Here is a 17,822-nt window from a genome sequence, read left to right as displayed (position 1 = left end):
AATTTGTAATTGTATTTTTGTCGGCTTCGTCGCACGATCGTGTTCACTGTCCTAAAAATCCTCTCTTTGCTTATAATTTCTCGTAAATACGAATCAATACCCGTATAACTTACATCTTGTTTTAAAATACATTATACTGCTAACTGACAGTGTAGATTTTTTTATATATTTGCCACTTTTTGAAAGCCGATCTCAGTCATGGAGAATCCAAAATTTATGAAAATTGTGAATCCTAACGTGAAATATACAGAAGATCGGATGATTGCGGATTATGTGTATACAAATTCAATTGTGAAGAAGGTTGATGATACTTTACAGGTAAAATATCTCCTTTATTATCTCTTTTATTCAATCGAAGTCGTGCGCAGGATTTGAGTATTTTTTGGATGTATAAATATAATTTTACTATTTAGCTGTCCAGCGCGTTTAATTTAATAATCGATAATTACAATTCCGCGCTTATTGGCTCATTGCAAGGCATGCCACAAGTTCCCCTACGAGTTTAATGTTAGGTTATTCTGTAGGGTGAGTGCGCTCATATTGTGTAAGGGTAGAAGCAAATCGATTGACCGTGACCTTGGGCTTCAATTCTAGCGGATTCCATATCATGTACGTAAGTCGAAGATTCTAGATCAGGAATGGTGAACTATTTAGCCACACGTTTTTAAGTTTTACCTTTTTGGTTAAATAAAAAATTCAATACAAACCTTTTTATTTTAAACGAAATATTTGTTTCCTGTTCATTCTTTTTATTTATTTATTTTCAAACTTAAATAGTAAAAAAAAAAACAAACGTAAATGCTACTAAAATATATCATTTACATTCTAATTTTTTAGCTTAAAATATTTTTACATCGCTATACGTATTTTTCTTAAACGGACAACCCCTTTTCGACACTTTTTTTGAGTTATAGTATAATGTGGACTTCAACATAAAAAGGTTCCCTACCCCTTTTTCTAGACTTTTCTTCACAGTAATAATTAGCCCTCGAGTGGTGCGAGTAGAACACCTGTAAATATTTGTATCTGTAACCTGTTTTTATAATGGTTTCCTAATAAATATTCCAATTTGTTCTAGTCTTGTTTGCTTAAATTATTTCAATTAGTATCCATTCATAAGAATGAATATTAATTAAAATAATAACGGATATAAATCCCCCCCCCCCAAATTTACATTTTTTTAATATAAAATTCAATTTATCAAAGAAGAATTTTAATATAATAAATTTATGTTTATTTTGATGATGTCATGTGAATTCGTTAAAAAACTATTTTCATAGTCTTCTTCATCTTGTTGTAGGCCTTGTGGCCTGTTTTTAATAGGGATTAACCTCCTGCGATGTCGATTTCCAGCTATCGACCCATCTCTTTGGTGGTCTGCCCGGGAGTCGTCTACCATAGGGTTGGCCGTACAGTGCGATGTGGGGGAGTCTGGATGTTTCCATTATCCTCACATGCGCATACCATTATCTCCTACGTTGCCTTCCCCACCTAACGACATCTTCGATCATAGTATTTATATTAAAAGAACTTAGTTATGTACATTTTAATCTTTAATTACCAGTCTACAGTTTACACAAACTTGTACCAACGTAGGTATGCAACCTTAAGTGCCCTAGCCATAAGTTCTATTCCCCCTTTCCTACTTACTACTCTTCCATTTCCTTTCCAAGTCATTATTATTACTTTTACTTATTACCATCGTTAGAACGATCAGAACGTAATCAGAATATGGTGGTGTCAAAAGTCTGCGTAATCGGAGGACATGTATGCATGTATGACTAGATGTATGAATGTGAAGGAGGTAAAGAATGTTTATCAAGACAGAAGAGTGGAATGAAATAATCATCCTCTCTGCCTACCTCTGAACGGGAGTAATCCAGGGTAGGCACTGCTTTTCTGCCTATATAGAATGCACCCCTCTGTCTGTGCTAACCAGAAATATATAACACTTTTTCATAGAAATGTCATCTATTTTTATAAAAAAAATCACATAGTTACATGAATGTCGGTATGAATATGCCTTTATATGTGTTAACTAGCCAACTCTCAGTATTAATGACGTGTTACTCTTCCATACCATGATAATTATTTATAGATTTGGTATTTAATTTGTACAATCAAACATTGCTTTCTAGAGTACTAAATTGTATTTTCATATTATTTTTTGACATCTATTCAAAGAGGAAGAAGAATATGGAAGTCTGCCCAGACTTCCATATTCTTCTTCATCTCTACTAAAGTGTGACTCTAAAAATCAATGTTGGTTTTCAACGTTTTACCTGTTAACTGGGCGGGACACATAAATACGTCAAACGTAAACAATATCGGGTACGACTTATGAATACATCCTTGAAATATATGTTGCGCCCTGGAACGGTATTAGTCATCCATACATGTCTCCACATGAATTTAAGAGTGAATCAGTATTCGCGCCCGTTACAAATTGCGTAATTGGACAGAGGACCGCCGGGTGACAGATTAATAAATAAACTAAGATAATTCTTTGGTAAAGTCTATGTCCGGTAAGTGATTGAATGGAATGTAAATGTATTCCAGGTGACGGAGGAGCATGTGAAGATGCAGATAGAGACCAAGCTGGTGGCGGCGCGCACGGGGGTGATGCTGGTCGGGTGGGGCGGGAACAACGGCTCCACCTTCACGGCCGCGGCCATTGCCAACCGCCGGGGACTGACCTGGCAACACAAGAACGGAACTAAGTCGGCAAACTGGTAACATTTACTCCAAATTCAATTTAAAAAAAGGGTTTAAATATATATACGTATACATATCGCTTACTCTTTTCAAGAACGTCATAAATCATAAATTGGCATAAATCAAAAATCATCAATTTTCAGTTGCGCATGTTTTCGGAATGCCCAGAAAATGTACTATATCCCAGCAAAAGAGACATATTTTTAACTTAATATTAACCCGCTACAGGGCAGAAAATTTTGTTTTTGCATTTTGAAGAAAAGGTATTGTTTAATTATTTTTTTAAATATAGTAAATATTTTTCAAATGGAGAAATAACCTTCAGGTTTTACCTAAAAAAATCTGTTGCACAGTAAAAATTTCAACAAGTTTTTTGATTTATGACGTTGTTGAAAGGAGTGAGCGATATGTATGAGGGGAGATTCTTAAATGTAGAAGAAGCGAAGATTGTTTACAAATTCCTCTATGCCTACCACTGCAGAGAAGCGGTGCGATGGTACTAACCATAGTAAGCTAGTTATCTAAACCATAAGGAGATAAGCTTAGCCAAATTTTTAACAATATAAAATTTCTTGAATGTTTTTTTTAGAACTTTTTTTAACCACTTTTATTTTTGGTACTTTTCTCCAACCAGTTTTAACAAGAATCTTGTCATCTTCAACGATGGACAGAGTATACGTCCATCCCTAATTATTTTATTACTTATTTTATTTTGTAAAAAAGATGAATATAAAATTGAAATATATCCTCGCATGATAGCTATGCCAAATATTGCGAAAATTGAAGATACAGTGATAGATCAAAGGCGACATAACTGGGTTGCGGTTTTTAACCTTTTTTTGTTAAATTAAAAAATCATTGACTTTTATAAAATAAACCTAGTATAAGAATAAACAATACTATTTTTAAGTAGGTATATTGATTCTTCTAACCCTTATCCGCACCCTATGGTGCATAGGGCACAGCATCATATTGACGCAGTGTTATCTTAATTTACATGGAAGGCAAGGTTTCAGGGACCAGTCCAGGGTAATACTAAATAAATATTAGTGTTGAATCACTAATATTTATTTTCACCCTCCCCTCCCCAGGAATCGAACCCGGAACCTCCTGCACGGTAGCTAAACACGCCAAACATTACACCACGGAGGCGGACAAAAGTATATTGATAGAATAATTAATAATGATAAGAGATAAAATCAGTATAAAATTATATGCTTTGAATTCATATTTCTTAAAATAACTGACAGACGTTTTTTTTAATCTCTAGATTAATTGCAAGGTACACTTCATTGTGAATGTTTAATCCTTTACATCAAAGATTCTCAAAGTGTGGTGTGGAATGCCAAACTTATCTATTTGGACATTTCAACTGAAGGAATCACTTAGTCCATCTTTATGTACATATTTAGAAATAGCAAAATCAATAAAATAAAAAAAAACAAGAATATATAAAAAGCCTAATACAGCTAAAAAATATTCAAAATAAGAACTCAGATGATAAACTGGTGGCTTCCCTAGCAACATCTTCGCTATAGAAAGGTCACTGAAAGGTTCTAGTAAGCTCATGTGACGTCTATAGAAATTTAACTTGGGTTGGTGGGTCTTCATGATAAAATAATTAAGTATATCAAATTAAAAAACAAGGCGAAACAATTGTCACATATTTTAATTTTATGTGTTTTTAATAATAAAATACAATTAGTAGACTCTAAAAATCAGTGTTTGATTTTAATATTCAATACACACCCATACCTCGCTATACGGCCACTCTTTATACGGCATTCGCTATAACGACCCTCTTCAATTAAGGCACTTTTTCCATTTACGGCTTAAAATGTTTGGCTGTCACGGAAAAAAAACTTTTTCAATGTCGATATATTTACAACATTTTGACTGTGTCCAAATACTCATTCACAAAATCTGGATTATCTCCAATTACAGGAGTTATTTTCATATTATTTTTTGACATCTCATCAAAGATAAAGAAGAATATGGAAGTCTGGGCATTTACGGGGCTGACAACCGTCATAGGCTGGTTTTAAAAAAAATATATATATATATATATATATATCGATTTATCTACTTGTTGCCAATCACTGGAATGGACTAGAAGGCAAGACAAACAACGTTGGACAATTTTTTTAAGCCAGGCCCATCCTTACCAGCGAAAAATGATGACGACAGTGATCTGCAGGTTACCGTTTCTTCATCGTCTTCAGATTAAAGCCATTTTTAATAAAATTATGTATATTTACATACACATATTTTATGTAACATGAAGTTGTTTAATTTTTGTTTTTGAATTATTTTTGGTTTTTGTTATTATTTTATGTACAAATATATGTACTTGTTATGTATGTATTTTTTATTTAAATAAAATATTTTAAGATTAATAAGAATTTATAAAAGTTTGGAAACCGTATGTCTCACCTGTTTCCATATAACCCAATTACAATCGTACGAGCGGAATAAGCTTGATTGAACAATGAAAGTATAATAGAGATAAGTTTATCAAAATGTCATACTGGTAGAACAGGTGTCACATCATACGAGAGTGGTGTGATTACTAATTACATATTACCAATCTCCGGGCAGTGGTAGACACTGACTCACTTCACATCTCCACCTGATGTAATTAACTCCGATGACTGATAAGACTGCAAGCCTAAATAGTATTGGTACAAGTCTATTTAAAGATTTTACCCTTTGCCCGATTTGCCCGTACCACATGCGAGCAAAAAAACTGGCCCTTTGCGGATTTGCAAATATGCTATATCTGGTATGGCACAAAAAAATGGCTTGCAGATTTGCTCGTATCTGGTACAGGCTCCCTGGCTAAGAAATAGCTCTAACTGATTTTACCATAGTAACGGCGGAAGTAGTAGATTATAATGGAGTTCTGGGCTAGAAAATACTACATGGAAAACCTTTGTGTACCTAAGATCAGTTTTAAAAGTAGTTAAAACTCTCTTAGTTTAAACTCCAAATAAAACATTTTTTTAAAGGAATAACCCGCAAAGCCTTGATGCTTGTCTGCTGGTAGGATAGTTAGGAAAGGGAACGTTTATGTGAAAAATACATTACAAACACCCAGACCAATTGAAGATGAATATTTTTTCATTCATTAATTTTTCTTTGTACTTACGTTCCACTATATTGCTGTACTATATTTTATTCTATATGTAAAGGCCTTACAGGCGTATGCACCAATAAATAATCAATTTCGCAATTGGTGGGAATCGAACCCGCAATGCCAGTTTTGCAGTTGAGCGCCCGACTCCGCCACGGCGCCAGTCATAAAAAATCGTAAAAACTGGAAAATATTTTTATTTAATGGCTTGCCATAATGCATTATTTCATTATCAGAAATAATATTTTTTAAAAACCTACCTTTTTCTAAAAAAAAATCTTCATTAAAACTCATCAGTCAAAGGGTTAATGAGAAGTAATAATGCAAAGGAATGTTTGTTTTATCACACCAAGTAATTGACCGTCACACCATTTCTCACATTTGTAAGCAGTAAGGATGGAAAATTATACATTCGGTCAAATAAATAATGACCTGAGCCAACAAATACATTATTATCCCAAATTTATTGATTCTCCCTCAAAATGGGCTCCTTCTGAAGCGATACATTTTTTCAACGAACATTCCAACCATCTACGCACTTTGTGATGACATACATTGGAATCGCCTTGAGTTAATTTGCAAATTTTGTTTTATGTCTTCAATCGAGTCAAAACGTGTTCCATTCCGATGCCTGTTGGCTAGTTTGCGTATCATACTCATAAACCCATGTCTCGTCACCAGTTACGATGCGTTTTATAAACGAGGGGTCCGTTCTGACGCTTTCCAGCATGTCTTCCAACTATTTGAGTTTGTTGCCGCATTTGAAAAAAAAAGCCCTTTTAGAATAAGCCGGTATTTATTTAACAGAATTTAGAGTATCTCCATATTATCATTTGTTGAAAATTCAAATTCGTGATGCTCCCATGTAAAGGTAAGATTTTCATGCGCCAGTTGAAACTCCTTTCAACAACGTCATGCATCAAAAAACTTGATTTTTCAATAGAAAATTTTTAAAGTTTAAAAAATGTAATGAAATGTATTAAAAATAAATATCAAGCCACCATTGAACTTTTTACTATGCAACAGATCTTATTGGGTAAAACCTGAATGTTTTTTCTCCATTTTAAAAATATTTAGTTTATTAAAGAAATAAATTAAACAATACCTTTTTTTCAAAATGCAAAAATAACACTTTCTGCCCTGTAGCGGGTAAATATTAAGTTAAAAATATGCTGCTTTTGCTGGGATATAGTACATTTTCTGGGCATTCCGAAAACATGCATAACTGAAATTTGACAATTTTTTATAAATGACGTTTATAAATTAAATAAATGATTTGTTCGATAAGTTTGAGCATGATTTGTTGTTGGACTCACTTGACCGTGTCGTTAGAAATCTATTGACAAATCTATTGATATCTCAATGACAAAAATAACATTATTATCGCAAGTAGAAATTAACATATTACAACTCGTTCATTGATCAGTCAGAAAGGGGTGCATCTTTGATGGCAATCATACCATAACATGGCGATCATGCTGTTTTGACCCACGGAAAATTATAGTACCTATGACCCATATTATAGACGGTTGAATTAGTTTTATGGTTTATTCCAGGTTTGGATCTATTACCCAAGCCAGTACGGTGCGACTGGGCGCAGGAGAGAGAGGAGAGGATGTGCATGTCCCGCTCTGCAGCATGCTTCCCATGGTGGATCCCAACGACCTCGGTCAGTTAATCTTAACTCCGACCATATCACATTCTTGTCTGAATTTGGTTTCTAATTATATCATGTTCTCATCTCAGTTTGGTCTAATACTCCACTCCATAAAACATCTTCTATTTCAAGTCTTTTTATTTCTTAAAATATTATACAAAGAGCTTAGACTCAGACATGACTATGAGCTCAACCCAAATTGGTCTTACTTTATTTGCATCATAGGACAGACCAGTTCAGGGGTGGGCAAATAGCTGCCGTGCGCTGCATATGGCCCACTCCATGTTTCTGTGCGGCACGCAAAGCATTTTATAAAGTATATCAAAATTAAAGTTTCTGTCACAACACTGCATTTTCTCAGCTTCCTTTGCAGTTGTCTACTCTATTGACCATTATAGTGCTACCGAAGCGGGACTATTAATTCTTAATGCGACACAAAATAAAAATGTTTTTAGTGTGGGCTGCTATCGATGTTTTACACATGATGTGGTAGATAAAAAATTTACCTACCCCTGGACTAGTCAAAGATCAAATTATATTATTTTATTTTTGGCATTTTGCTGTTAAGGTGATTCCAAGGATTTACATTTCGTTCTGCAGAAGAACTGTTTGGAAAAACATATATTTTTTGAAGTGCATACATACTCAATAAAAAAAATTCTACCTATGATATATCGCTCACTCCTTCCAACAACATCGTACATCAAAAATCATCAATTTTCAGTTGTGCATGTTTTCGGAATGACCAGAAAATGTACTATATCCCAGAAAAAGTGGCATATTTTAAACTTACTATTTACCCGCTACAGGGCAGAAAGTGTTGTTTTTGCATTTTGAAAAAAAGGTATTGTTTAATTATTTTTTTAAATATACTAAATATTTTTTAAATGGAGAAAAAACATTCAGGTTTTACCTACAAAGATCTGTTGCACAGTAAAAATAAGTGGCTTTATATTTATTTTTTATACATTTTATTATATTTTTAAAAACGATCTCCTGAAAAATCAAGTTCTTTGATATATGACGTTGTCGAAAGGAGCGAGCGATATCAGCCAAAGAATTTTAATGAACATCTGTTCCAAGGGTTGTCAGAGTTCTTTCAATTCCTTATGTGTAACAATTGTCTTGTCAAATCATCTGGGCATTAGCTATTAAGAAGACCACATTAATATTGTGTCACCAAACGGAGGTTTGTAATAGTGGATTTCAATTATTGTAGTGATTGACGGTTGGGACATCAGTCACTTGAATCTGGCGGAGTCCATGCGCAGGGCCGAGGTGCTCGACTGGGAGCTGCAGGAGCAGCTGTGGAAGGACATGGCCGAAATGTCTCCGCGACCGGGGATATACGATCCCGACTTCATAGCCGCCAACCAGGTAGCCACCATACCTATTGATGGTCACGTGACCTGGTCCTCTCCGTAGACTCAGTTACTAGTAGTCACTCGCGGAGTGTGTTTGCAGGCTGACCGCGCCACCAACGTGATAGGGGGGACCCGGAAACAGCAGTACACGCAGATCAGGAAGGACATCGCCGACTTCAGGACCAAGAACCAGCTGGAGTGCGTCATAGTGCTATGGACGGCCAATACTGAAAGGTAATTTAGCACTCAGTGTGAAGGGACTGCGTCGTACTAGAGATAACAAATCTGTGACTTCTATTTATAATATTTTTTTCTTCAAACCCTCTTCTGCATAGGGCACTGCATCATATAAAAGCAGTGTTACCTTCATCGTTAACACATATAGGAAAGGTGATCAGCCCTGCGCTTCAGGTATCAGGTTCAGGGAAATATTGAATTAATATCGCAGTGAAAAAATCACTTTGACCGCTCCCTGGGAATCGAACCCGGGACCTCCAGTACGGTAGCCGAGAGTGCTGACCATTACACAATAAAGGTGGACGAAAGATAAGAGAACTTTATAATAAAAGCTAGGGTTACCTTTCTCAGCTTGTAATATAAAACATTAAAATTAATTTATATATCAACCATATGGTTGTCCAAACAAAACTTTCCTCAAAGGAGTATGGGCGCGTACATGAACAGCAGCGCTTATAATTGAAGCCAGGTGATATTTATTTCTAAAATGGTACTTTTACTGCCATCTGTGGTTGTATTTATGACTTCAGGCTTCAACTTTTTAAGTTTTATAGGCATAGGCTATAAAACTCAAAAGTTGAAGCCTGGGTAGGGTCATGATAAGCGGTGTTGTATAAGCCGTAGCTAGATTTCAGAGTCACTTGGACGTTAGGTAATTTAAAAAAAAAAAGTGTTTAAAGACTAAAACTACACATAACATTATTTTTTTGTAATGGTGGTACATAGGCAGCTTGTGCACTACACGGAATTTTACCGTCCGGCAGTCCGGTTTTGAAAAATAAAAGCGACTACGACAGTTTAGCGTGATCAAATTTACGCGCACCGTGTTCACGCACCGATTTGAAGAAAAATGGACAAAAGCACGAGCCAATCATCATTTTATCACGCTAACTGAAGTGCCGGAGGGTAGAATTCCGTGTAGTGCACAAACGCCCTTATTCTAAATGGTACTTATACTGCCATCTGTGGTTGTATTTTAAGACTAAAACTACCCATCAGATTGTTATTTTTGTTGTACTGGTGGTACTTATACTAAATGGTACTTATACTGCCATCTGTGGTTGTATTTTAAGACTAAAACTACCCATCAGATTGTTATTTTTGTTGTACTGGTGGTACTTATACTAAATGGTACTTATACTGCCATCTGTGGTTGTATTCAAACACTAAAACCACACTAGAGATTATTTTTCTATTGTACTTCTGACATTTTACTAAAAAAAAAACGTTTGTGAGGTCTTCGTAATGACACTGTCAATTTTGATGTAAATCCTGTTTACTGATGTAAATACATATAATATATTTGTTTCAAGAAAATATTTTGCTTATAGTATTATTGACTATGATATAATAAAATAATAAAAAGTATTTTTTTAAATTGAAAAAGAAATCAAAAAAATAAAACCAGATTTGCAAATTTCGGAACCGTTTTGTCTGCAAAAATTCACTCACGGACAGGTTAATATTCATAATTTTTCACTTTGGATTTGTATTCCATTCTTTCCCCGCAGTCGGCACCCAGTCTGTGACACTTTCTTTAATGTTTGTTGCAGCAACCCAAAATTTGAACCTCAATTTCTCTGGACCAAGTATCAACATTGTAATTATCTTTTACTTTAACGTAACTTTTTCTTCATATGTACTTTGAAACTTACATATTGCTAACTCCTTTCGACAACGTCAAATATCAAAAAACTTGATTTTTCAGGAGAACGTTTTTAAAGTTTAAAAATATAATACAATGTATTACAAATAAATATCAAGCCACTTATTGAACTTTTACTGTGCAACAGATCTTTTTAGGTAAAACCTGAAGGTTTTTTCTCCATTTGAAAAATATTTAGTTTAATTTAAAAAAAAAATTAAACAATAACTTTTCTTCAAAATGCAAAAACAACACTTTCTGCCCTGTAGCGGGTAAATATTAAGTTAAAAATATGCCGCTTTTGCTGGGATATAGTACATTTTCTGAGCATTCCGAAAACATGCACAACTGAAAATTGATGATTTTTTATAAAGAGGTTGTTGAAAGGAGTGAGCGATATCTGTTATTGTAATAAAAATTAATGGTTCTCAAGAAAAAAGTGTAAATAAAAGATATCCTATGTATTTGTGCCTATGTTTAGAGATTTAACACTATGGCGTTATCAACTTACCTAAATTATGATACCTCAAGGTACAATAATCTTTATTGTTAAATACGTTTTGAGAAATGCACACATTTGTGTTCGATATCTGACATATTGATTTGTGCAGGTTCTGCGAGGTGAAGCCGGGAGTACATGACACGGCGGAGAATCTGCGAGACGCCCTGTCCGCTAACGAGTCGGAGATATCCCCTTCCACAATATTTGCTATGGCAGCCATCGATGAAAAGGTTTATCTATACCATCTGATATTTTCCCATTTAATGAAATGATCTTTTGGATCCTGTTTTTTATTATTCGTTTACTGTTTTAACATAAAAAAAATACGAAAAATGGTTGAAATAAAGCAAAAAACTTAAACTTACTAAATGTCAACCTATGTACCATATTGGATCTTTTCTCTCTTCCCACAACTTCTTCGCTGATTATATTTGTACAGTGGAACCTCTCAGAAGGAGCATAATTCACACCAGAATCTTTCTCGTTAAGCGAAATATTTTTTGTTTTGAATGGTGCGGAAGTCCCGGCTCTCGGTGAATGTCGTGAAAAGTGACTTGCCCTTTCTATGTAACTCATGGGAAATGTCACTTGTTAAGGGAGCAATTTTTTTCTTTTTTTTTTGCTCGCTATGCAAATTATTCGTTATGAGAGGTTCCACCGTATTTCGTACTTGTATTTCTTTTTTAGTTATTCTTCTGACCCTTATCTGCACTCAATGGTGCATAGGACACTGCATCTCATTGACGCAGTGTTATCTAGATCTTTAATTACAATCAGGCTTGCACTTTAGGTACCAGTAATATTTAAAAAATGAAAAACCACCTGTATTTATTCTGACCCTCACGAGAATCGAACTCGGGACCTCCAATACGGTAGCCAAATTCGCTAAGCACCCCTGAAGTAGTATTTTACTAAAATGGGGCTGTATAAATCACTCAAAATTATTATTTTTATTGCACCATGACAGCGGACGTTTTTATTTATTTTAATATATTTTTGTATGTTGCATTTTTTTCATGAAAAATATTTATATTCTTATTCTATCCACAAATGTTTCAATCACACGCAATTTCGTAGACTTAAGCAGCCTGTTATTAATAATAGGAAACATGTTGTGATATAAGCTCAATCTTAGAAGCCCTGTCTTAAAGTCTGCAATGCTAACCACAGGACCGCGGCCAAGTTCAAATTATTAAGTTTAAAAAGCTCTTGTCATCTGGCCGCTGATTCCAACATAGTTGCAAAATATTTACCATTCTCATTGCTCCTTGTCAAAGAGGCTAACTCCTCGTCCCTTCCAGTGCTGCTACATCAACGGGTCCCCCCAGAACACGCTGGTCCCCGCAGTGGTGGAGATGGCGGAGTCCGCCGGAGTGTTCGTCGGCGGAGACGACTTCAAGTCGGGGCAAACCAAACTCAAGTCCGTGCTGGTGGACTTCCTCGTCAGCGCCGGTCAGTCTGCCCGACTCCACAGTCACCCAACTGCCATCAATAATGCAATACGGCATACAACCCGAGTTAGCTTGGTCCGTGATGCGGTCCGTTTCTCGGAACAAACGCATGTTAAATGCATCCCCACGACCTTGTCAATATAGTGTATGCAATAAACAATAGCGTTCCTAAGACATGCGCGTACTCCAACTTCTATTTGTGCAATTTATTATTAAAGCGTCATGAAAATAATATCCTTGCAGTAAAAAAGATTATTATTATTAACTGGTGTTCAACGGCTAAATGACGCATTCATCTGAAAGCGATCAATTTCTCAGTGTTGGCCATGTTGAAAGCTTTCATGGCTTTAAAAGGTGGAATTTTTTAAACTGCCATCAGCTGTTCACTGTCATCACAGCCACGAAATTGTTCAGATTAAAGGGTATTTCGGATTACGTATCGTTCAGATTAGTGAGCTGGCACTGTCCGTTGAAAATATTGAGTATTGAGACTTTATTTTCCTGGCCCCATAGCGGCGGAACTTGAGTAGTACGCCAAACCATGCATCCCACCTCTATGCCGCCACTCCAGTGTTGAGGGTTTAAGTTATAATAATATATAAAGTGACATCTCAACATAGATGAAGAAGAATATGGAAGTCTGTGAATTTACAGAGCTTACAACCATTATAGGCTTGGTTAAGTGATCAATTTACATACGTGTAATATTTACCAATTCTACCCATATTGTCAAACCACACTCTTGAAATTTTTGACATTGATCAAACTCGTGACACAGTACATGTGAGCTCACAACATGTGGAATAAGGAAAGCTTTTAGTAAACAGACTCTTTTTATTTGTATGCGAGGTCTGAATCCTGAATTACACTCACATATTTAAGACCCGCCTGAAAACATGATTCTCAATTTTTTTTATAGCTTATAATTTACAAGTTATTTTATTTACAACATTTTGAATGTGTCCAAGTACATGTTTGTAAGTCTTGTAAATGCCCAGACTTCCATATTCTTCTTCATCTATGTTGAGATGTTAAAAATGTGAAAATAACTCCTATGTGGAGATAAGCCAGATTTGTGGACAAGTATTTGGACACACGCAAAATATTGTAATGTTATTTTGTATTGGAAGTTATAATGATTATAAAAATTCAAAATTAATTATTTTATTTTCATTTTGCAGGGATTAAACCTGTCTCCATAGTGAGCTACAACCATCTGGGGAACAACGACGGGAAGAACCTGTCCGCTCCCCAACAGTTCCGGTCCAAGGAGGTAAGCTGGCCACACTATCCCTCCCTCCCTCGACTCCGGAGCTCCCTGAACGCTTAGAGCTAATGTACCGCTGTGTTGTGTCGCCTAGATAACCAAGAGCAACGTGGTGGATGACATGGTCCAGTCCAATTCTATCCTGTACGCTCCCGGAGAGAAGCCGGATCACTGTGTGGTCATCAAGTACGTCCCATACGTTGGTAAGTACTCATTTATTTTATCTTATTAAAAAATATTCATTGAAAAAAACACCAATAAAGAACTCCTACCAACCATCAAGCAGAGAAAGCCGATGTACTTCGAACACGTCATGAGAAATGAAAAATATCGTCTTCTCCACCTAATCAAAGAACTCAAGGACGACGAAGGACATTATGGCTGAAAAACCCACGTCAATGGTTTGGCAGAAGCACCAAATCTCTGTTCCGAGCTGCAGCATCTAAAGTCAAGATAGCCACGATGATCGCCGATCTTCCTTAGAAGTGGCACAAAAAGAAGAAGAAGAAGAATTGAAAAAAACCTATGGACGTAGTCCACAAATGCTGTGAAAAATAAATTATATCAGTCATGATAAAGCAATATCTTCAGTCAAGAGTCAAAAAAGTTACATGATAACTAATCCGCCTCTGTAGTGTAATGGTCAGCACGCTGGGCTACCGTTATGGAAGTCCCAGGTTCGATTCTCAGGGGGGTCAAATAAATATGTATAAGTGATGTTTTCACTCTAATATTTATTCAATATTACCCTGGAGCGGAGGGCTGATCACCTTTACTTTGTGTGTTAATGATCAAGATAATTTATATGATGCAGTGCCCTATGCTACAACTTGTTTGTTGACTGACCGAGTGAGTTTGGCAGTTTGTGCCTTTCAAACATCAATTTGATGAAAGAGACTTAAAGACAGGCGTAGTTGGGTAGACACTCGACTGCAAAACTGACGTCACGAGTTCGAATCCCGCCAAGTGCAAAATTAATTCATGAAAGATTTATTTTCAATCGGTCTGGGTATTTGTGATGTACTTTTCACATTTACCTTCCCTGTCCTTACTATCCAACCTGCAGACAAGCCTCTAAAAGTAGAAGCTTTGCGGGCTATTCCTTAAAAAAGATATGTAAATATATGTCTGGGGCAAGTGCTAACACACAAAGGACACGTGTTTTTTACGCCTGCGGACCGCTGGCGACAGGATTTGATAATTGTGTGCATATAGTTTAGACCTTAACAAAGAGAGGTGTGTACATAATATTCATTAAAAAAAAAATACTTCAAACTTTGAAATGAGGCCAGCGCAGGAGGTAAAAATATCCTTCCTGTCCTTAAGAATCAATCGACTGAACTAAAAATATCTTTTCTGTCCTTAGTGTTACGATTTTTGTAATGTAATGATTTTTGGTTTTAGTTAAAATTAGTTTTTTTTTGTTTACACTGTTGACAATTGTTTTTTTTTTAATTTTTATTGTCAATCATCAACAGTAATATTGTCAGTAATAGCAATACTTGACAAAATGTTGAGCAATGATTGTTTATGAGTAGTTATGTATTAAATCAAATGTCATCTTTAATTCTTAAAGAAAATTTTATTAGTAAATGATTTGCAACTTGCTTACTTATCTGTTATCATAAGAAAAGAAGGTTCATAAGAAAAAAAAATTACTGTGTGATATAAATTTCCCAAGTGATTTGAAATACAGAAATCAGGAAGCGGCTTAGGGTACATCGCTTTATCGTGAGCTATGTTGTCAAATATCTGGTCTGTGTGACTTGAAGGTGACTCGAAGCGGGCGATGGACGAGTACACGTCGGAGATCCTCCTGGGCGGGCACAGCACCATCGTGGTGCACAACACGTGCGAGGACTCGCTGCTGGCCGCGCCCATCCTGCTGGACCTGGCGCTGCTGGCCGAGCTGTTCCTGCGTGTGCGCTGCTCCGGCCAGCGCCTGCACGCCGTGCTGGCCCCCCTGGCGTACCTGCTCAAGGCGCCGCAGGTGCCGCCCGGCGCGCCCGTCGTCAACGCCCTCTTCCGGCAGCGCGCCGCCCTCCACAACCTGCTGCGCGCCTGCCTCGGCCTCGCACCCGAGACCCACATGGGCCTGGACAACATGCTGCCGCAGCTCAAGAGGACCCAGGCCAATGGCCACCACGTCTCCAACAAAAAATCCAAACATTAATTACACGACTACTGACCCCGATACCGATACTAGTTTTAATTATTTATTGTTGCTGTCTTGAAATTCTGAAATTGAGGATGTGCGTAAAAACTTATGTCTTCTGAAATAAAACTTGCCCACAGCATGACGCCAGAAGGGCATATGTTTTTAGCGTATATTACGACACTTTTGGGCTACGTACCAAATAATGTTTACACTGACATTTCTTGGCATTTTATATAATCAAACATAACTATATAGCTTTTTCCACTTTTGTGTGTTATAAAAGTGGAAAGAGCTATAAAGTTGTTGTTTTATTCAATACCAAATAATATTTGAGAGATGTGTGTTCAAAGAAAAATGAATATATTTAATTCAGAATTTTCATAAAATGGAAAAATAAGCCTACTTAAAAACTTGTCACGCCGCACATGTCCTCAATCATGATATTAATTTCCAATTTTTGACAATGTGTATCCCTGCATTATTTTTTTCTATTTTGATTCTGATGTTTAACCGTGTATTTGACCATTTCCCAGAATAATCTTTAGTACACATTTAAATGTGTAAATCTTGTGAAATGAGGCTTTTTATAAATTGTTCAAAATTTTGAAAACTAGCGATATAATTGAATACTTCGTAAATATCAAGTTCTGACATGTTGCTGTTGCTTGTAGAAAGTCCTCTAATTTTATGTAAAAGTCCTGAATATACGTGTATTTTTCTACATACGTACTGAAATATATTTATCATATTTTGAGTCAATTTAACGAGACTTTTATCTTTATTCTAAATAACTAACAATGTACCAAAGTATTGCCAAAATTTGTACATAATATTTTATATTATTATACATAGACAAATTGATGAATATATTTTTCTAAAAAGTACCTATGTAGAGAAAGTCTGTATTTTAAAATATTATTATGAATGTCCCTACACTAATTACGTGTTTCTCCAACGTTCCCATTGGTCACTGTAGAATAGGAATGTGATATAGACAAATATAACCTACTAGAATTAGGTGGATGTTCAATAGTAAATAAATATGTGAAGGAAACTGTTCACCGTCTTTTATTACTTTGTCTCTGTGGTATAATGGTTAGCTAGCTACCATGCTACAGGTCTCGGGTTCGATTCTCAGGGGGGGTTGAAAATAAATATTAGCGATTTTACAATGTAATAAATAACAATCAAGATAACACTGTGTCAATACGATGCAGTGCCCTACGCACCATTGGGTGCGGATAAGGGTTAGAAGAAGCACCATGTTTTACCACCCTAAGAACTATAAGTAGGAATAATCATAATGGTGGGGACTGGGCGGAGCCATTTGGTCGTAACGTAACACGTTACGATGCGAGCGTTCGTATAGTCATCCGTAGTCGGAGTGCTAGCGACATTACGTGACGACGGTCAGTCCCCACCTTAAGGGGAATGATGAAATAAAATAAGTTCTAACAACAAATAGTTGTTTATTGAAGCATTTGTGGTTACAATTATAAATCCAATATTATTGTATGATGGAGGTGCGAGGAAATACATCCGCTAAATATTTTAAAACATATCTTTGTAATCTTAATTCCAATATTTGATTATTTTCTGGCATTTTTAAAACTAGTTTGATTACAGAAAACTGTAATACAAAGTGTAATTTGGCAGATTTCTTTACTAATAACGATTATTAACTAAATATTGC

The 17,822-nt window shown here is 35.9% G+C and overlaps 1 protein-coding gene across 1 annotated transcript; it reads left to right on the top strand.

Moving 5' to 3' along the window:
- On the top strand, positions 1-17,180 carry LOC148310002 (inositol-3-phosphate synthase-like). The gene is made up of 10 exons (XM_088259162.1): positions 1-318; positions 2,560-2,732; positions 7,405-7,517; positions 8,725-8,882; positions 8,970-9,103; positions 11,363-11,483; positions 12,555-12,705; positions 13,886-13,977; positions 14,066-14,174; positions 15,744-17,180. Exons 1-10 carry the CDS (start codon positions 199-201, stop codon positions 16,142-16,144), a joined length of 1,572 nt encoding a protein of 523 aa, XP_088115288.1. The 5' UTR covers positions 1-198; the 3' UTR covers positions 16,145-17,180.
- The last annotated feature ends 642 nt before the right edge of the window (positions 17,181-17,822 follow it).

This window comes from Brachycentrus maculatus, unplaced genomic scaffold (genome assembly GCF_059751285.1).
Source record: "Brachycentrus maculatus isolate JH-2025_06_01 unplaced genomic scaffold, ASM5975128v1 h1tg000113l, whole genome shotgun sequence".
Taxonomy (NCBI): domain Eukaryota; kingdom Metazoa; phylum Arthropoda; class Insecta; order Trichoptera; family Brachycentridae; genus Brachycentrus; species Brachycentrus maculatus.
The sequence above is the reverse complement of the archived record's forward strand: the minus strand, read 5'-3'. Positions and strand labels throughout refer to the sequence as shown.